The sequence below is a fragment of the Motacilla alba genome, chromosome Z (genome assembly GCF_015832195.1).
Source record: "Motacilla alba alba isolate MOTALB_02 chromosome Z, Motacilla_alba_V1.0_pri, whole genome shotgun sequence".
Classification (NCBI taxonomy): Eukaryota; Metazoa; Chordata; class Aves; order Passeriformes; family Motacillidae; genus Motacilla; species Motacilla alba.
This window is the reverse complement of record NC_052046.1, coordinates 2,691,238-2,713,196: the sequence shown is the minus strand read 5'-3', so window position 1 is coordinate 2,713,196 and position 21,959 is coordinate 2,691,238. Positions and strand designations below refer to the sequence as shown.

Here is a 21,959-nt window from a genome sequence, read left to right as displayed (position 1 = left end):
TTTCAGAAGCAGGGAAGTACCCTTATATTGTGTATTTTATACATGTACACAATTACATGCTTACAGGCAGCTTGGGATGGATCAGGAAAACGAAGAAGGGTTCTCAGAGTACAGAAAAATCTCTCTGAACCATCCGTGCTTCCTCAGGGTGCTCAAGTGCTGATTGCCTGCCTCTGCAGAAATGTAGTTTTTCAGATAAGTTCTCACTGCTGCGTTTTGTTGCCTACACTTTGTTTTTTGAAGTGCCATAAATTTATAATTTACTGTACTTCTGAAGCTGTAAAGGATTTGTTCCATGCCATTCATCTCTAAGTGAATGTGGTAATTGAAAGATCTTTATTCTGTGTTGTATTCCAAGAGAAAAATTCAGGTGAAAGGCAAAGTATGAATAATGAAGACTGAATAGTAACTATTGATCTCTTCAAGAAAATTTCTTTCAAGCTGCTTCAGGTAGTTTTGGGTAGATAATGGGCAAGTTATCAATCAGATAAATAGCTTGGTCTTTTTATTTGCATGGAAGCAATGTAATTTATTAAATTATATATTAAAGTAAAATGTAGGATGCTGGTGTGGGTAGATAATGTTTTTTTGTTTGCAGCCCCTACTATTTAATGCTTCTTTGCTGGCAGATTTGAGAGAAACTGAATCAGCCTTGAAGTTCTCATATAACCAGGGCTTGCATGGGAGACAATCAAGGACTTCCTGAATGGTGTATTAAATATTCCTAAAACATCTTTGTGTGACTCAACAGCATGGTGGTGCTCTTGTGAGAGCAATCTGTGTGACTCGTCTGGAGGCAGAGTCTGTAGCTGTCTCTGACAGCTGTCTCTGACAATTCAGTAGCACTTCTTTATTAAATAAGTCTTTGATATATAAGGTTCCCATGCAGAATGGTTCCACTGGAAACTCCATTCAGTGTGACTCCAATACCATTTTTCATGGGTGTGTAAATGAAACAATAATTTGGTGTAACAGGATGAGTTCACTAGGAAAAGGTAAATTATGAAAACCAACATGATGCTAAGCAGTAAGATGCTCTTCTGTAGAGCCAGCCTGGCACAGCTGGGGCTGTTCAGCTGCACCAGAGAAGGCTCCAGGGACACCTGCGAGCCCCTGCCAGGGCCTGCAGGGGCTCCAGGAGAGCTGCCCAGGCACTGGGGACAAGGCATGCAGGGCCAGCAGCCAGGCAATGGCTTCCCAGGGCCAGAGGGCAGGCCCAGATGGGATATTGGGCAGGAATCGCTGGCTGGCAGGGTGGGCAGGCCCTGGCCCAGGGTGCCCAGAGCAGCTGTGGCTGTCCCTGCATCCCTGGCAGTGTCCCAGGTCAGGTTGGATGGGGCTTGGAGCAGCCTGGGACAGTGGAAGGTGTCCCTGCCCATGGCAGGCGGGGTGAAACTGGATGAGGTTGAAGGTCCCTTCCAACCCAAACCACTCACCCATTCTGTCTGCAATCGAAAGCAGTGAGCTGTTTAACATAGCACTGTGGAGAGCAGGCTGAGCTACTTGTGTAATTCTTTCCTGCTGTTCTGTTCCTGTGCAGGCTGCTGCATTGCTGGAGACCACGTCTAGCTCACCCGGCCTCCTAGACAACGTCCTCAATGCTTTGAGACTGGAAGGACCTTGCTCTGCAATGAAGATGGAGGCAGTAGGAAAAGCAGAAGAACTTGTTGATTCAGAAATTCTACCAAAGACTTCTGAAAAGCAAGAGACTACTCCTGACGAAGACAGGGCTATAGAACTCGAGACACAACCTCAGAAGGACAGTGTGCCCACTGCAGCAGACTCTGCCGTGCTCTCTTCCATGCCTTGCTTGCTGATGGAACTGAGGCGGGACTCCTCGGAGTCTCAGCTGGCGTCTACGGAGAGCGACAAGGCAGCGGGTGGCCGAGTTTATGAGAGTGACTCTTCTAACCACTGCATGCTTTCCCCTTCCTCCAGCGGGCATTTGGCCGACTCGGACACATTGTCTTCCGCAGAGGAGAACGAGCCCTGCCAAGCTGAAGCCACCACGGAGGGAGACCCTTCTGCGGCGTCGGGAGCCGCGGTCGGGAGGAAATCCAGGAGATCCAGGTCCGAAAGTGAGACTTCAACAATGGCTGCCAAGAAAAACCGACAGTCTAGTGATAAGCAGAACGGCCGAGTTTCCAAGGTGAAGGGTCACCGGAGCCAAAAGCACAAAGAGAGGATCCGGCTCCTGAGGCAGAAGCGGGAGGCGGCTGCTCGCAAGAAGTACAACCTGCTGCAGGACAGCAGTACCAGCGACAGTGACCTGACCTGTGACTCCAGCACGAGCTCGTCAGACGACGACGAAGAGGTTTCAGGGAGCAGCAAGACAATCACTGCAGAGATACCAGGTAGAGGATGTTTTTTAAACTGAACTGTAACGCGCCTGACATCGTTTCTCAGCTGTCATGCTAAGTTAGATGAGTGACACTTGAGAAAAACCCAGGAGAACTGCAGCTCTGTGTAAATTTGAAGACTGCAGTGTAATAACAAGACGTGGGCAAATTTAAAAAATCTGTTCTGTGAGGTTCCTGTGCACTTTTGCACACCAACAAAGCATAGATATGGTAAATGGGAGGAAGGACTACCTTTGAATTCTGGATTTTTCAGATCTTTGTAAGCCTATATGAACTCATGTCAGTGCTGTCAAATCCCCTTAGATGGTGATAATCTAATTCTTAAGATAAGTGGCCAGCTTTGCTTTAACATAAAAAGCCCACAGCTTGGCAGCTGTGTTAGAGATGGCACAGCACACCTCTTGCCTGTGTAACGGTAAGGCCCTGGCCATTATTGCACTTATTCTGTGCTTTTAGCTCAACATGTCAGTGCATGACAAACCTGCTTAGCCTTATCCTAAGTTCTTTCAGATTATAGCTGGTCACCTATTTTAGGATACAGATACGATTACACAGGTGCCCGAGCTATATTCACACCTAAATTTTCAACATTTTAGACAAAGTTGTTACCATTTTCCTATGTTTTTAGGATCAATAACTTCTACACTTATAACTTTCTGACACATCTGTGTTAAGAGGGGAGGCAGCAAATGATAGGGGCCTTCTTGTCATTTTATTAGTGTCACTTTATTAGCAAAAGAAAGTTGAATTCTTCAAGGTTTTTGTCTGCCAAATCTTTGTTATTTTATTAGTCCAAGTGCTGTGGACAGGATTTTGTGTGAATTATACTTGCAGCATATTATACCATAGAACCATCATCATATGGCAATCAGAAATAAAATCCATAAAAATAAAAATACGTAAAAATAAACTTTTTTTGCTTGCAAATTTTTACTGGGTTACATGCCTTTTTGCCTGTTGTGCTAGAAGTTTTTTTCTTTTTGAGAAAAATAACATCTTACATAGGGCAAGAACATTTAAAGGAAAACTGCAATATTAAGTTGCTGAACTAATGCTTTTTAGATGAATTATTTAAAATACTGCAGCAGATTTTACAAATAACTGATTTACCTGAGTTGATTATGGTGGATGATGTTGTCTCCATGAAATCTGGCATTTTTCCCACACCTGCTAGGAAGCAGGTTGCACAAAGGAAGTAAATGTTTATTATTAGAATGTCTGGAAAAGGCATAATATCCTCCTATAATTATTGTGTAGTAAACTTTTAATAGAGATCTAAAATTATTTTTACCAATTTAGTAGTTAGTCTTGTAGCTTTCAGAGTTTTTTTATTTATTTTTATTGATAATATTTACACTTTGGGCAATTTAAGCCTAATTTAAAGCCCGCTGAAGAATAACTATTTCACTGATTTTGGGGACAGGTTCTTCCCCACCTCTCAAAAAACCCCAAAACACACAGAATAAGTCCCTCAGGTCACATTCTTTTCTTAAGTCATAAAAGTACCTTGTGACCCAGAATGGCACCACATGGTATTTTGAGATCTGCTTAGGTTTCTGAGGGCCATTGTGGGGACCTGATGCCACTCCAGGATATTGTTTGTGTATCCCTGGGTGCTTCTGTACTTGACTCTCAGTCCTGACCACAAGCGAGATGCTTTTGGTGAAAGGATCCCGTCACATGAAGAGCTTGACTATTAGTGATGGTTACACCAAGGCCCAGCTTTACCTGCAGTGCACAAGTGCCCAAACCATCCCGAGGGAGGGACACTAACATTTATTCTGATTTCACAGCACGTGTCATCTGCTCAGTGCTGAGTTCTGTTTAAGACATTAAAAGGTTTGAGCTGCCCCCTTGGTGCGATGTGTACCAGCCACATTGCGGTTTTCCTTTAAATAGAGACAGCTTTGCTTTGTGGGAAACGCCTTCCAAGTGCGAGAGAAAAATACCCTCTGTAGAGATAAGGATGTGGTTTGTCCAAAAAATGCATCCTGTGCTGCTCCTGGGTGAAGGAGACGTTGTGGTTGTCGGAGCTGTGGTGGAGCTGCGAGTCTGGTGGGACTCTGTCGCAGCGGTGGGTTCCCAGGCCATCTGCCATCCCTCTGCCTGGAGCTGGCAAAGGACTCAGTTCCTTTTTCTGGCTAGAAAGCCATTCTAGTGCACTTAGCAAAACTCTGCAAATAGCCTCAAAATTGAGGGAGTGAACGTGTAGATAGAAAACAATGCAGGGTATCAGAAAGGTTACTGGAATTTCAGTCTGCCAGTGTTCTCTGAACACAGTGGAAAGCTGAAAGGTGTGACTTCAGCATCAGGACATAAGCATGAAAATCTTTGCCTTTACTTTTAAAAGAGTTACCTGTACCCTTTGATGTACACACACATTGATGCAGAAGAGTTTTTTACAGGCAGCATGTGTTCCCCGTAGTCCGTGTCTGGACCTTCAGCTGCAGTCTTGGTTACTTACTCAACATCGCTTATTTTCATATAATTTTCATTTTTAGCCTTCTGTTGCTTGAAAAACAGCTTTGCCAACAGAGATGCTTTAAAAATTTTAGTGACAGGTAGTTTGGCCCTCATGACAAAAATTACACAGACTCTTAAGCTGTCAACACAGGTAGCGTTACAGCAGGCAGTTTGCTTGTGTGTGGTCTGAAAAATTAAAATTGCCACATTTGAGAATACAGTAATCTTTCATGTTGTGTCACTAAAACTCTTCTATTTAAATAGAGCAATAGTTTAAATAAACCTTTTTAAACCATCCACATCACTGGCTCTGAAATATGTTTGGCTAAATTTGTAAGGTAAAGAAAATGCTCAGTGAAATACGTGATGATGATGATGATGCCATTAAGTTGCAAACAGAGCAGTTGTTCAATAGATAGTCAGGTCTCTCTGCTGAACTTACAGGCACTGTGGATTAAAATAGTGCCAGGCTTGTTTTTCTCCTCAAGGAAGACCGAAGAGTTGAGATGTTACTGGTGATAGTTCAATACAAGGACTGTGAGCTGCACAGGAGCTCAGCACAGTGTAAGTTGTGGAATTCTGAATGCATCCTGTGCTATTAATTTACACCTGGAAATACAGGTTCACTCTAAACTAAAGGGGTGCTCCTGAGAGCCTTTTCACTGGCGTGAGCAGTCATAATCTTTGGCTCCTTATTTCAGGGAATGCTGTGATTTTCGGATTGTTGCAGATGAGGAACAACTTTTTACCTTTTAATGTCTGAGCCTCTCTGTTGGCATCTAAAATTTTGCCATTCTTCAACACCACATAAACATGGCATAGGAGTCCTGAAATAGATTCTGCTAGGCTTCCTGCTGTAGTAGGAAGTTTTTCCTTTAAATAATTTCACATGGGATGCTGCAAATTAGCTCTGAATGAAATTGGCATGAGGACAAGTCTGGGAATCAATATTTATTGCTGTGTAAACACATCTCTTTTGGAAGAAGCAAGGGATTTTTAAAAATTCAAATAATATACAAAAATATTTTGCATTTTACCACCATTGTGGTTTCTACAACTCAGAAAAATCTGAATTGAAATGGGGTGACTTATGTTTTAGGCTGTCACAAAAATCTGTCAAAAAGTTTGAGTCTTAATGTTGAAAAAGTTGCATCTCACTTTGTAAAAAAAAAGACAAGGCTTTTTAAATATGCACTAAAACCAAAGAGATGGGCACAGGCTCCTTCCTCCTAAGAACTGTGCATAGATCTTGGATAAAGCATCTGCAAAGGATGAATTCAGAATGACAGTTATAGTTAACAGATAGGAAAATGAATTAGTCTGTTAAGAATGATTTGCTGCAAGATACTAATTTGGAAATGTCTGCAGCAGAATAACACAGAGGAGCCAACCACAGCTAGTTGGAAAGAAGATGAAGCCTATCTTACATTGTTATGTTGCCAGACTTACTAAATTGAATTACTTTGGATTTGGTTATTACTTATATTGTACTTAAGAGATCCCATAAAATGACAACACTGGGGCATTTCTTGGGTGCTGTTTTGCAGGAGGTGTCATCTTGAAAATGAGAGAGGAATCTTTGATTCTGACCCCTTCGTGACCTCAAATTTCTTCTCTTTTAAACTTGGCAAAAAAAAAAAAACAACTACAGTTTAAAGTTTATAGACAGAAGAGGGACCAATTAAATAAATGCTAGCATTTTTAATATGTAAAAATGCATTTTTAGGCCTTTTTTTTAGTTTTTTTTTTAACCTTAAAATAAAGAGAAGATTGAATAAGGCTTGTTGTAGTAACTGCGCAGAAATAATTTAAAACATTGTTTTGCTGTTGCTGTAAATTTGAGATACTCTGCCAATGATGCCTTTTAAAATTTGTATTGCAGGGCTATATATATTTCAATACATACTTTATTTAGTTTACAAAACAACTTTGTCAACCTTGACCATTCTAGTTCATTCTTAACTTTAAAAACCTGGGAAGATTGTCTCACTTATCAACATCAATAGTTTTTATTTAAATTGCAATTAAAAATTAACATTACTTATTTGTGTGTCTGTGAAAATCAGAAAGATTGTAAGTTAGTTCCTTGAGTTTAACTTAAGAACTGGGCTAAAGACAAATAAACAGAATCATATTGGATGTTCAGTACTAGAAGTAAATGAACAGAAGAAATACTTCTTTTAGGGAGGAAAAAAAATTATTGAATATACAAAAGGAGCCATGTTTTAGGGGAAAAAAAGGTACCATTTTACTTAATTAATTTTGGTTAAAATGCAGTTGGAGGGGTGTAAATTAGTATAAAGTAGATATTTTTAGCAGAGGACCTGAATGCTGAGTTTCCAGCATGTCTGATAGGTAAACAGATGGGCAAGAAAGGCTTAAAACCTACTCTTCAGAAATGAGAGAATAACCCAGGGCTTTGTTTAGCTGTTCCTGTAGGATCTGTGTATACCTCATTTAAACAGTTCCTAAAAAGAATGTAGTGTTTAAGTGATACTGTAATTTTGTGTACTCAGTGAAATCCCAATAGAGATTTAGTGCCTTAGGTTTTTATTAGTAAATATTTACTTAGGTTGTGCCATGATTTCTCTCATTCTTAGGGTATTTTGTAATATTCTTAAGCTAGAGGGTGCCACAAGTTTCACATTTAGATATTAAATTACCATCTTCTGTACCTTTGTGTAGTTTAATGTGATGCTTGTCTTGTTTTGGTATTGCTTTAGGTGACATTTGTGTGTTTGGATGGCATGCACATACTGTTTATTATTCCTCAAACAAGTACAGAGCCTCATTTTCCTTGGGGTTTATTGCTTCTTAGATGATTCCTGAGTGAACTCCAGACTTTAAAATGTATTTTCCACTGCCTTTTGCTATTGATATGTAGAGTAAGGCCATGAGGACTGGCCTTCTCTGCTGGCTGCTGCAGTTCTTCCTGATAATCCCAAAGCCAGTCACTTCCACCATCCTTTTGATGGATAGCTGGAAGTAGAACAGTTTCCTTCCAACCATTCCCTGTTTTTTGCCTTGCCTGGGGCTGGCTGTAGGAGTGGTGGCTCAGGGCAGGGTCCTGGCTGGTGTGAGGCTGGTCAGGGCTCCGTGGCGTGCAGGTTGTCCCTGTGATGGATGCTCTCCCTTCCTGTGTCCGCATAGCGCTCACATAACCCCCCCATGTTTTTGTGTTTTGTGTCCTGTGCTCTCCTTATTCTGTGTGCTTCCCAAAATCAGGCCAAGAGCTCTGGGCCAATTCCACCTGTGTTTAACAGCCCGTTTATAAAAGGGTCCAAGTGTGAAAGCATAATACACATAATTATTCGGGTTTGTCAGTTAAAAAATAGCATTTTGGATTGCAGATTAATAGAAATAAACATGTTATTATATAATGTTTTTGACACCTTCAGTTGGATTCAAAACAAATTGCAAGGGAACTGGAGTAATTTGGCAAAAAAGAGACCTTTGTGACAGAATTGTCTGAGACTTTGAGAATAAAATAATTTTGATGCCAAAATTTCTATTATAACCTCAGTGGGTGTAAAATTTTATTATAAGAATAATACTGTTGGTTAATATATGCTAATTCCTCTCCAGTTGTCTTATCCAAGGGGCAGAATTAGAAAAGTTGTTTTCCTCAGTTAACATGCCTTAATAAACAATATTATGTTCTTACTTAATGATGTCTTATCAAATGGCCTCAATGTCTTTAAAGCTGGCTTCAGTCGTGCTGGGGGATCTGGAGGAGCGACCAGGGAAATTCCAGGATTGCTTGACAGGGGCACCGTGTGGGATAGGAACTGCATAGGCAATGTCCTGGAAGAGGCCATGAACTGCTTTGCCGAGATGCAGAGGCAGACAGAGGAGAAATTCCGCATGTGGATAGAAAAGCTAACCCATCTTGACACGGATGAAGAAAGCAAGCAGCAACTGGAGCCCAGGGAACCTAAAATCCAACTAGTTGGCCAAAGAATCCCCCCTACCACACAGTCAGGGGCTTTCGTGCAGATGCCTGATAGCCAAGTGCTTCCTCAGCAGCCGTTTAATTCGTACGCGGGCTATCAAAGTGCCGATGCCGCGCTTGAGCTTCCAGTGACTTTTAATAACAATTTTACGCCAGTCTTTCCAGAGAATGGGAATATGGCAGAGCCTGATCTGAATAAATCATAACCTTTAAAAAAAATTAAAAAAAAAAAATCTGATTTTGCAATCTTGATGTTATTTTGGATTCTGCTAAAGCGAGGTTTCCTTTTCTCTTTGTATGTGTTTGTTTTGTTTTCTCTTTTGGGTTTTATTACCATGATATTGTTTGTTTTTCTTAATTTATAGTAAATATATGTAGTTAAAAAAAAAAAAAACAACTCAGTATACCCACCTGCATGTGCCAGTACACACATATAAACGAACACCTTTAAAGGTGTATGGGGGGAGCCACCCTAAGTTTCCATCACCAAACTTGGGACAATATAACTCAGAATCCATGTCTAGGTACTCAAAGGCAGTAGGGCTGTGTTTGCTACAATAGGAGCATTCAGGGTATTCATCCAGATGCCCTTTTTGCATGTTAAAACATTTGTATAAGGAAATAAGTTTTATATTTAAAGAGATAAATCACCTTAGAGATCCAGACTAGATGCAGACCCATTTCCTTAACTCTCTGTTTACTCTGAAGTTTTGCAGCTTGGCCATGCCACAGATTAGTTTCTTCATTTTTAGGCAGAACTAATAAATAAGCTTACCCTAAAAATTTAGCTGTCTATAACAAGCGTGCACAGCAGATTAAATTCCTTTTGGTCCCCCATTCAGCAGTTCAGTCTCTGTCCAGGGTTTTATCAGCGTCACTGCTGTGTTGCTCGTGGTGTATTTATGGAGGCAGCTGCCTTACCCTGTGCGCACACACAGGCACACGCACACACGCCTCTGTGTGCTCTGTTTGAGTGCAGGCCATCTCCACCCATTCCAGGTGCCTGCTCTGCTTTTCCCTGGGTCTCAGTGGGAAGGGATAAGCCTCACCGAGGATGCCTCCAGGCAGTGTCTTTCTCTCCCATGAGCTGTCCCTAACCTGGCTTATCAGCGGTCCCTAAGAGATAACTTTGGGGTGAGATGAGTCACCCCAACCTGTGCACACAGAGCGGCTGCTGCTTCCTCCTGCAAGTGCAGCCACATCCTTCACGCTGGAATAAAAACAATCCTGTGTGCCCTCAGATAAGCAGCCATCAGGGGATGTGTTGAGCCTTGGCACAGGAATTTAAAGGAAGGCTTGATAAGGGAACACCGTGGTGGTCTGATAGCTGCTGGCCTGGGTCAGAGCGGACCGCGTGTGACCACCACTGAAATCACTCTTCACTCGTGATGGGGAATGCCACAGCATCAGGTTCATTTAAGTGAGGCAAGAATTCACTGGTTTGTGGGGTCTTATTTTTGTACTAATAGTTATCCTGAATAGGCAGGCTTGAAAATGTGAAGTTTAAAGAAGGATTAATTTAAAGTCTATATTAGAAATATTTAATTCTTACTATTATTGCTACACACAGGGATTTTTGGGTCACCTTTCCAATAAGGCCTTCCTTCATGTGAAGTAACTTCTCTGTAGCTACCAAAAAAATGTGTATTTTTAATCAGGTAGAACTTGATAGAAGTTTCTAGTGAAAATGAAATAAAAATTTTTACAATGGAAAATGAAAGCCCACAGTTTAAGTAAAGAAAACACTTAGGTCTCCTTTAGCTCAGTTACTCTGCTTTTTAAACCACAGTCACTTTTCCCCTAATTATTTTAGTTTACTTTCTTTTCCTCCTGTTGGGAGTAACCACAGTATCTTCTGTAGGTCAGGCTTTTTTTACCCTCCCTGAAGTCAATGGGAGTTTTTCCATCAATTTATGTGACAGTTTGGATCAAACCTGTAACAGGAACTCAAGAAATACTTTTTTGTTATCAGTATAATATCTACACTGGTATTTTAACATTATTCTTGCCCTAGACTGACTTTTTTTTTAAGTATATGATGCCTTCTTTAAAAAAAAAATTAGGTTACAGACCTGTGTTATTTTCAGAGTATCTGTTTGAAAGACTATGCAGGAGATAATTTTTAAGTACTGGGATAAAGTCTTTTCAGATCACCTTCATGCATAATTTTGATACAAAGATTTTGATACGAACTTGTCAAAAAACTCCCTTGTCTGAAATTGTGTGCATTTCAGGTAAAAGTTAAACAAGTTGTTCTATGTTTGATTGCAATTTAAAAGCTTATCCTCATCTGTTTAAAAAGATCTTTCAGGGAAGAGCATTTGCTGATAAAACAACCCCCACCAAAGTGGATCCATCTGGTGTTCATAGATTTTATATATATATATATATGTATATATATAATATATATATTATATCTATTATATATATGCATATAAAAATCTCTTTATGATGATAATAAGAGCCAAATATTCTAAAGCATGACAACTTTAGAGATCTTCCCGTGCATGCAGAAGCAGCTTTTTGCAGTGACTGGTTTATTTTAATGTGTATGTCTGTAAGCATGCCCACAGTATTTTTTGTAAAATAGTATAAATGGAACAATTAGGTATTTCAGAACAAATTGTGTAAGGAGTTCAGTTGAACTTATTTATGTCTCAGACTGAAACACCTTTACATATGTATCTCATAAATGGATAATAACTTAATTACATATGTAGCCAGTGAAATTTCTGCAAATTTTCAATGTATTAGTCAGGTAGTCCTTAAAAAAGAAAAAAAAAAAAGAAAAATATTGAAATAATTCAGTGTATGAATAGATAAAAATTTGTGTTTGGTTACTGGAGGCAAAAATTTAAACATTTTCTTTTTTCCATCACTGCTAACTGTTATTTTCAATGCAAACAGCTGTGAACATAAAAGAACAAGCAGAGAATGACAGAAGTTGAGCGTGCAAACTTTGGAGCTGTACTCTTTCTAGGATAAAGTTATCCCAAGGCTTCCAGAAGACTGGGGGAATAGTTCCTATTAGATCTAACTTTACCTTAATTTCTCCACAAAAGCTACCTAGTTGAAGGCTAAAAACACTTGTGCAAGATCAGTGGCTGTAAATTGTTTTGTAAATGGTAAATAATGTTTCCTTTCCTCAGTCTTTCCACTTGGCTCAAAACCAGAGCCAAATCTTCAGCTTTGTCACAAACCCTCTCCTTTGAAAAGAAAAGCGTACGCAGATGTGCACACCTGGGTACTGCTCCGTGAGCTGGTTTTCCACTGCTCCATGAGCTGGTTTTCCACGTGGGGAAGTGTGTTTGGCCTGAAACTGAGAGGGGAAGCCCACCTTTCTGTGGTTCAGGTGTAGCATAGCCTGCCTGGTAAAGGATTTGCCCATAAGCAGGAGCATTTCTCTTCTTGCTCTGTGTTCTGAGTCAGGAGGTGCAGAGCCCTGAAGGAACCAACCTCCAGATACCAATACTAGTGACGAATCTGTGTTTTAACTGTGACAGTCTTTGGCATCCATTTGAGAATACAGGTTCCCAAGACATAGTTTCAGATTTTATATATTTTGCCTCCTGGGAATATTTTCACTATATTTTTATGACATGGCTGCAGTTGAGTTTGTCGTGATTTCCATTATAAGCTCTTATTTTCAAAGGGCTTCAACTAGAAACCCTCAGGGAGTTAAAATTTCTTCAGATGAAATTTTAACACAAATTTTTATCTTACCCATTCTGTATCTCATGGAAACAGTCTGACTTATCTAAGACTACTTTAGCACTATTGGAAGAAAGCTCATCTACTTTTCAACCTCGAGTTACATTTTGAATGTGTGTTTATGCTCACATCTCATCAAAGTACTTCAAAACCACCACATTTAACAAGTAGGGGAGAAATCAGTAGGAGTTTTGCACAGACATAGAGAACCACAGATAATTTAGAGTTTCTCTAATTACCCCAGGATTTATACTTCAGAACGGTGTAAAGAAACATTTTAGTTCCTTTAAGGAATTTTACTTGTGTTTGAAAAGGTCAGATGCATCGAGTCAGGTGAGCTGATGTAGACTGGTGTAATTCCAGGGATGGTGGTGCCAGTTTAAACCTAACTGGTCTATTAATGGAATCATGGAATGGTTTGGGTTGGAAGGGACCTTAAAGCTCCTCCAGTGCCACCTTCCTGCCATGGGCAGGGACACCTTCCACTATCCCAGGTTGTGCCAAGCCCTGTCCACCCTGGCCTTGGACACTGCCAGGGGTGGGGTGGCCACAGCTCCTCTGGTTCAGCTCCTATATTATCACTTTAAATACTGAATTATGTGTTTTTAATATGGCAGCTGTTCCAGCCTGGGAGCAGTGGAGCACCTGTACAGCCTGTTGGAATTTAGCAGCAGGTGAAACACAGTGGTTTTGGTTTCATGGTTTTTGTGCAAGTGCACAAGAAGTAAGCCTTTATATAAAGGCTCAGTTTAAATTTCACTAAATGTCAAACTGACATTGCAGTAAAAGGATTTCCTTCTAGGATCAGTTCCTTATTAGGAGTTCCTGGAAGTCCAGGGGCTTCAGTTTTTGCAGGCTTGCCTGCAGGTTCTTCCCAAGGCATTCAATCTCCTTTCAGTGGGATTTGGTGAGGAAGGTCTTTAGGGATAAATATCTGAATGGTCAGGTTTTATTTAGGGAAAAAAATATTAACATACAACATAAAAGAAACTCAAGGCAATGAAACTTTTTTCAGATTTTCTATTGCAAAAATAACAGTGCAGGGAAAAAAAGAGTCAAAATAAAACTTTCATTTCATTTTCATGACACTTTCAGTGTCATTTTTAGCAGTACTAGGACAAAACAATTCAGGCAGAAATACACGTCTATTTTTTTAAGCTCATTGTCTTTTAGTGTTGGTGCAGGATTGTTGGGTTATTTTATCTAAGCTGCTAGGGTAAAGAATGAAAAACCAATCTTAACTTCAATGAAACGGGATTATACTTGGCAGTTATGTTACAAATTGGAACATATTTATTATCATCACAGTTTTTTCTTTTAATGCATTTTGTCTCTTTCTATATCCACATATGTGTGTGGATAAATTTATAAATAATATTTCAAGGGCATTAAGAAATTAAACTTTAGCCCCATTGATAGTAGTAGACATTTTCTACGGTTTTAATGGGGCTGGCATTTTATCTCATTAAAAATGAACTTATTCTGCAGTTTATTGTCCAGAGAATCCTCCAGCTGATCTTGAGGGGAGCCTTTGCCTGATGGGGGGGATTTAATTCATGCCAGTTGAGCAGATGCTTTTAAAATAATGGGGGTCTGCACTGCGACCACTGCAGTTACATGCGTTGGAACAAATGCACCGTGTGATTTGTACTGTAGGAGCCAAAATAATCAGGCTGATTGATAGAGATGGACAGTACCTTGCAGAAGACTAAGCCAGAAGTTGGTATTTCTCACAAATTTCATTAGTCTCCTGGCGTTAGGTCAGCAAAATGAAGGCACATGGAAAAGTGGGCTTATTGAGTTAGCAGGGATTTCAGGTGCAGAGCAATGGAGCAGGGGATTAGTCTGGACCATCAGAGGCTGTATCGATCCTTCCATGGAAAGGTGCAGTTTGTGCTGGGGAAAATGTGATGTTTTCTGCAGGGGTGCATGTTATCTGCCTTTTCCTAATGGAAGTTGTGTTAACACAGGGAATTATTTACTTTTTTTTTTTAACTACCATGGCTATGTAAGGATGTGATGGTTTCCAAAACCCTCCTGAGACACTTCTCCAGTAAAACTGGGGAAGAGGTCTGGTTGATATACCTGCTACCATAATTATTGCATTGTTAGGCAGCATCACAGAAAATAACTCCTGTAATGAGATACAAAGTGAATTCCACTTCCCAGTATTCTCAACCCATAGCCATATTCCGTGTGCCTTTGCTTAACGCACAGTGAAAAATGCTTTGTTATCTTCATTCATAATTTGCTAAATTAAATCCAAGATATTTTCCATCCAGTCATCAAAAAGCCTGAAAGTATGAATGTTGTTCAGCAAGACTTGAATTTTTGGGATTTGTTTTCTTGTGATATATTAAAAAGTATCCAGTCTGAGAACAGATAATAATTTGATCATGTTGTTTTAATTGTATTTTATTATTATGGTTAAAAGAAACACCAAACAGAAAAGCTTTACTGTGTGAAACAAAGGAAAATGTCAGGAAAGTAGATTCACTGATAAAGTTCACTTTATGATTTTAGAGAGAACGTTGTTACACTGCTATTGTTTTTTATTGTATTTACAATGTATTATTTGCTTGACCCTGTAAATTTTAAAATGTAACTACTGTAACCTGGAATAAATAAATAAACCTAAATAGCAATGAAGTGTTTCATGTTGCTAAACAATGCAAAAAAGCACAAATCTCCAGTCCCTACTCCCCTTAGGGAATTGTTTGAGGGTTCAGGTAGTTTGTGCCATTTGAGCTGCACATACTTTTGGAATGGCAGGTCTGGGTCATGTTTTAATTAATACCAGGTTTCTGTTGCTTATCTGAAACAAAAAGGCTGTCGCTTCACCCTGTAGTTTTGTGTATCAGTGTATTATTTCAACTGTGGTCACCTGACCTTAAAATTTATATAGGTAATAAAGTCCATTTTATGTTTTGTGTAATCTGGAGGTAAACGGGAGTTATCTGTTAAATTTAATCATCCAGTGTAAATGAGGGCGTTCTTAGGTCTTTCATTATTTTAAAATGTCTCAGTATTCTCATTTGTTCCACAGAAATAAATTCAGTTAGAGTCGTGCAGCTGAGACCATCAGTGCCCACATTCACAGCCAAGAGGTGGAGGTGAGGCTGGCAGAGGCTGTGTCTCCCAGGGCTCTGTGTGTAGCCTTTTTAGCATTTGCACCTTTCCCAAAAGCATTCCTAAGCACTGCTTCTAAACTCCTCAAACATTCAGCAGTTAAAAATAGCCCAGTAATTGGAGGGGAATGTTGTTTTCAGCCAGGCAGAGCTCCTCTGCTCCTTTGCCTTGAGCAAGCTGCAGGCTGCTGCCTGCCTCAGTTTCCCTTGTGGACTAAGGAAGTTAATAACCACCTCAGAGTTCTCCAGGATGCACCAGGATGCACCAATGGAGAGCTTTTTGTAAGAACAAAGTGCTGTAATTATTGTTGCTTTTATTGCTGTACTGCTCTGTGTCCTAAAACTTGGGGTGATATTCATACCTAAATATGGCTCTGTGTCTCTTCCTTGCAGGGACACTGATGGGCAGCTCAGACCACCAAAATTAGGCTTTTAATTTTGGATTTATTTTAATCAGGATAGTCCTCTGGAGATTTCAGTCTTTTTTCCTCTACTTATAGAGGAAATGTAGCAAATTTTAAATCCTGTCCCTGAGGCTGGAATTCATCTTGTGTAACTTGAGCACTGTAAAATTGAGGTGCTTGGGCTAAGGTGGTGTCTAAGCTTTTTCTGTTTGCTGGGGAAGGAGGGGAGATGGTGCTCTTGATGCTCCCAGCTGCAATTTCCAGGCTGAGCCTATCTGAACTTCCTCTCTCTGGCTGCAGTGGGAAGGAGTTTAGGTGATGAGCTCTGCTCAGCGTGCCTAAATGTAAGAAAGGTGAAGAGAAATAATGACTTGTAATCGTAGAATGGTTTGGGTGGAAAGAGACCTTAAGGCTCATCCCATCCCATCCCCTTCCATGGGCAGGGACACCTTCCACTAGCCCAGGTGGCTCCAAGCCCCATTCTTGGACACTGCCAGGGATGCAGGGACAGCCACAGCCTGCCCACCCTCCCAGCCAGCAATTCCTGCCCAATATCCCATCTGGGCCTGCCCTCTGGCCCTGGGAAGCCATTGCCTGGCTGCTGGCCCTGCATGCCTTGTCCCCAGTGCCTGGGCAGCTCTCCTGGAGCCCCTGCAGGCCCTGGCAGGGGCTCTGAGCTCTCCCTGGGGTCCGAACACCCACAGCTCTCAGCCTGTCTCCACAAATTTCAAGGACTTAATTTCTCACTCGGGTTCTGCCAGCTAATATCTTGTGTTTCCTTTGGAATGATAAACAGCAATGATAAACTGCAGTGCAAAGGGACAGTGCTTCTTATGGAATGGCTGCTTTTAACCTACAGCTGAAATTTTACGCTTGAGTTCCCCTTTTTGCTTGTGCTGCCATTATAATGAAGTAAGGGATAATAGGAGTGTGGATCTTACAGCATGGGTTAGGCTGCTGAGTGTTAAGATGTGGCCGTAAGAAAAGCAAGGGAGCAGGTAGCAGATGAGAAGTGATTTGATTTTCTCTGTAGCAAGTTTAAAATGAGAATTGGTATGTGTAGACCTGGATTTTTGTGCATGTGGCTTCTGATTCAGTTGTTGGGAGTGGAATTTGTTGTGATGAGCTGTGTAAATTAAGAGAGAGTTGGACACTTGGAAATGCTGTCCCCGTGATGACCTCTGCCTCTGAATTCTTTGGGGAAGAGAAAAAGAAAGCAGGCTTTCCCTCCCCCCTTATAGCATTAAATGTCAACAGCTGTATTTTGCTGCTGGTACTTATTAACTTTCAGCCTTGCCTTTTTCAAGCATTTATTGCTTTAGAAATGAATTAATGCTTGTCACCAGGGAAATGTACTTCTTCCAGCTACCTTAGGTTCTCAAAAGATATAATTTTTCTAAAGTAGATGGTTTAAATTACTGACCAGGGAACCTCCTGACTGTTCTACATTAAGTCTTGGTTCTGGCATGGTTTGTCTTGATGTCTGTTTTTTAATCTTTTGAAATCCTGTTAGGGTCAGTAATTATGTGTAGTGTCTCTATTATAAAGAAAAGATGATGAGTTACACCTATGGTTGTAGTTAATCCTTTTTACCTTTTCAACCTGAAAGCATTTTTTCACTTTATTTCCTAGCTGAAGCCAACTGTCATTATTTCTTGGTACCATACGTTCCCTTTGCATCACATTACTGGATGATCACATACTTGGCTAGGGAAGTATTATTTATTTCCAAATTTAACCACTTCTGTCCCTTCCATGCAGCCCTGAAAAGGAAACAGCTCTTGCGAACAGAAGACTTTTATAAGATTTCTTTTAACATGCCTTCACTGCAACTTTCACCTAGTTGTTGTTGCCTGCAACTTCTTTACTGTTTGGTTTTGTGTGGTTTTTGTTGACCTTTTTTTAAACACACGTGAGAATTTATGCCTATTTATTTTTTTGCAAATGTGGGGAATCTGAGGATTTGTTACAGTTTGGTGGCCATTATCTTGGCTTTGTCAGTCATTTACTGGTGATAGGTGTGGATAAACCTGGTGTTGGGAGCCTTTCCAAATTTCCAGATCTGATCCTGAAAGGCAAGGCTGAGAAATGGAAAAATAGGTCTCTGCTTTGTGCTTGCTTTGTAAATAGGCATCTTGTTTGGGGTTCTTTTTTCCAGATTGTTAAATTGGTGGCTGTTACCCTGACAAATATAATTACAGTGTGTAAATTATATTGAAAATATTTTTGTCTGTTTGATGTATACTGAATTTAAGCTAAGTTATAAGGTGTGCTCTTTGGAAGTGTGGAAGATACAAGAGTGGAGCTACAGATAACAAGTTTATGCTTGTATTTCCTACTGATGAAGACTTTCACAAGTTATTTCTATGGGTAGGTGATGAGAATATCACTCTGCATGTATATACATTTATTATACATTTTTGCATGATTATACATGTAGGAGTGGTACAATTTTGACTTGAGACTATTGGTGCCTTTTGTCCAAATACAATTTTACTCGTGTAGACACGTCTATCTAAAAATCAAATTTCGCTTCTGCTTTTGGAGGTCTGAGTCAGAGGCGAGAGAAACAAAGGCCTGAAGGAACAGTCCCAAGCTCCTGAAATCTTAGATAACCTGTTGGAAAAATGGTCAAATAGTCAATATTGTACTTGACCCTCGTATCTTCTGCACTCGACTGTTTATTTTTACAGCTCACATTATATATGTTCACGCTGAACTCTGATGATAAGACTGAAAGAAAACATGCCTCCCATGATTCAGTCCAGTCCTAACTTCTGCATGTAATTTAATCATCAGCTGTCACAAATAATTAACTGAACATCAGCCAGCTTAATTCTGAACTCGGTATTCCATTATTTTGTAATTGCCTTTTAAAAAGACAAAGATTGCCTTCCAGTTAATTATCAGGAATTCTGTTCCAGTCATAATCATCAGCGTTTCATGATGCGAACAGTTTGGTCTTTAATACATTGGCATTTAACTACTCATTTATTTTTGTTGTGTCTGTTTTAAGTTTGTAATGTAACATTGTTTCATGGAATTGTTGTTTTGGAGGCAGGTCTGAGCCGAAATATTTTGCGAATTTCTTCATACCTTGTTGCAAAACTGATCTTTAGTACGACTTAAGCAAAATGTCACTCTCTGATGAACTGTGTTGCTAATCACAAAGTAGGGGTTTCTGAAAATAGTCAGTTGAATTTTATCTCAGGCACCAAGTTACTAAAAAACATCCCCTCCAAAAAAGTCCCTAAAACCAAAATATGCTCTAAAAACCTCAAAAGAGCAGCTTTTCAGAGAAGTAAATTTGAAACTTCTAGTTCATCATGTTCTTTCTGTCTTCAACAGCCACTCAAGACTCTGAAAAGAAACCAGAGAACCTAGGGCTTTTCATTTTATCCTTTATCACTTTAAAATATTTCATTAGTCATTTTGTAACTCTGAAAGTCCTGTCTTCCTGAACACATTCTTAGTTTGTGATTATTTTATATTATCCCACACAAGTGGTACCCTCCATGTATCACACCCATAACAAAAGGTCCTGCAGATGCTCAGCTGCAGAACTCCAAGAACCTCCTTGGAGTTAAAGAATTGCAAGGATGCTGAGCTTTGGCCCAGCCTGTGTTTGTGTCTCATTTGTGCTCATTTGTGTGGATGAAGCCTTGGTCCGATGAAAGTTTTGATCCTCTCATTTGGGGAGGGGGAGGTCCCACCACTTTCATCCATGCTGAGTCAGTGAGCTGCAGATGGGGCAAGGCATTTGAGCTAAAACACTCACATCCTCTCAGAATTGCATTATTTACCCATTCTCTCTGCTTCCACATCAATCTTTGTCTTGAATTTGCCTGGTTTTTCCTGAGCCTCTTCTGTTTCTAGCATGCTTTCCAGTTATATGTTATTTTCATTCATCACAAAGAATTTAGTTGGTCCTAACAAAACAGATCAAAAATAGTTTTTTGTTATTCCTCAAGGACAGATTTCAGAATCATGTAAGCAGTTTTATCTCCCTCTTTCTCCTTCATTATGGCGGCCAAAAATTCATATGACAGTCATGTTGAATGAAAAGCATATTTATCGCTGCAAAATATAATTTTGTTTCTTGTTGTTCTTGATCGTATAAAAAGCCCCAGCAAACACCACCAAAAAACATTGCAATTTTGAGAAATCCCCCTGCTCTTGACAGGTGAATGTTATGAAAAGAAAGTTGCCTAATGTTAAATTCATTGTCACTGGATCAGTTTTATGAAAAAATTAGTTTTATTCAATCAACCCTATAATAATGTAAGCTGTCGCTTGACTTCTGTAAAATTCTCTAGATAAATATCATGTCTGCCCAACTTAATGTCCTGTGATTTATTTTTTTTTAATTTTAAACTGGAGGTTTTATCCTTTAAAGATTGTAAATGTAACATTGTCAGGTATGGAGATGTTTATGTGTTAATGTAAAAGACAGTATACAAATAACTGATACTCTGATAAACGTGTGTTTCTGACACTTGTGTTTTCTGTGTATGCAAAGGTCAAAATGTCTCTGTAATCCCAGGCTATGTTCATTAACTGAAGTTTATTAATTCATACAATTTTCCGCTATGTAACTTTAAGAGCTTCATGTAGGATGTTGCATTAATCCTTAAACAAATTATTTGTACTTTTTGGGGTGCCTTTCAGTCTGTGCTGGTTTCTAACCCGTGTTGCTTTTCTCCCCTGCAGATGGACCCCCTGTTGTGGCTCACTATGATATATCAGACACAAACTCAGACCCAGAAGTGGTAAATGTGGACAATCTGTTGGCGGCTGCAGTAGTTCAAGAGCACAGTAATTCTTTAGGAAATCAAGACTCAGGATCTGCCTGGAGAACCAGAGGGCTGCTGAATGAAATGAGTGCTGATACAGGTTTGTTTCAATTCTCTGACATTTGTTCCTGCATTGCAGTTGGTGGGTCTCCCTTTCTTGCTTTCAGTAGTTTTATAGTTTATACAGCTGTGAAAGCTCCCTTTATGGATTTTGTGAGAGAGCAGGACAGGTGCTTATTAAAAAGGTCTGACATTTACTCCAAAATACAAGTGATAAAAATTGACAAATATTCCTGCAATATATTTTTGACACGAATTTTCTTAACTACTTTTCTTCTTTTCCATCTAATTACTACAGAGTATTTAGATCTGGGATTTTGGTGGTGTTTTTTTTAAATGAAAGCGACCTAATCTTGTTACTGAATGACTGATTATGACAAGCCATGCCACCAGCTAGTCAACTGGTCCTAATCTCATTTTCAGGACTGGGATTGCCTGTCTATGTCTTTTTTTGTTTCTCTGTTTTTGTTTTTGTCTTTTTGTTTTTTGGTTTGGTTTGGTTTGGTTTTTTGTTTGCTTTTGGTTTTTGTTTTGTTTTGGTTTTGTTTTTTTTTCTTTTTGTCTCTTTAGATCTCTAAAATACAATCACTAATTCTTCCCATATTCCATCTATATTTCCAATACCCCTTAGAAAATTGGACAGCGTTTTGGATGTTAGCAGGGATCAGTTTCTGTCAGCTTCATCCCACAGCTTTTTATGCCAACATTTTACTTCTCTTCCACTCCTTTTCTTAACTCCCTTGTTAGGATTTCAGGCTGCATTAGACACATAGGTCTTGCCTGGTGGAGCACAACAGGTTTGTGTTTCTTGCTGTTTCCCTAAGGTCTCCTGCCACAGGGCACCCACATGGGGAGTGTTGTGGTGGCTCTGAGCTGCTTTTCACTGTCTCTAAAGCTTAGAGAAACACAATTAGGTGGTGCTTTGTAAAGAGATGCTCCCTCTCTATGGAGTCTACAAGTGCCCAATTTCAGTATGAGAATCTCTGCATTATTTTCGCTGTGGTCCATGGCTGGATGTTGTTCCAGCCTTTTTGAAGCTGGCCTTTCTTTTCCAAGCTGGCTGGTATTTTTTGCAGGACAGCAGCTGA

The 21,959-nt window shown here is 39.8% G+C and overlaps 1 protein-coding gene across 3 annotated transcripts in view; it reads left to right on the top strand.

Annotated features, from left to right (window-relative positions):
• Window positions 1-21,959, top strand: part of CZH18orf25 (chromosome Z C18orf25 homolog) — a 43,489-nt gene that overhangs the window by 13,106 nt on the left and 8,424 nt on the right. For 2 of the 3 annotated variants that reach the window (XM_038124320.1, XM_038124321.1), the window contains exons 2-3: window positions 1,541-2,354; window positions 20,729-20,911. In XM_038124320.1, coding sequence (XP_037980248.1) covers window positions 1,631-2,354; window positions 20,729-20,911 — 907 coding nt within the window. In that variant the 5' untranslated portion in view covers window positions 1,541-1,630. Of the gene's footprint in view, window positions 1-1,540; window positions 2,355-8,526; window positions 8,995-20,728; window positions 20,912-21,959 lie in introns of those variants that run through there. The other variant, XM_038124322.1, reaches the window with a different exon arrangement.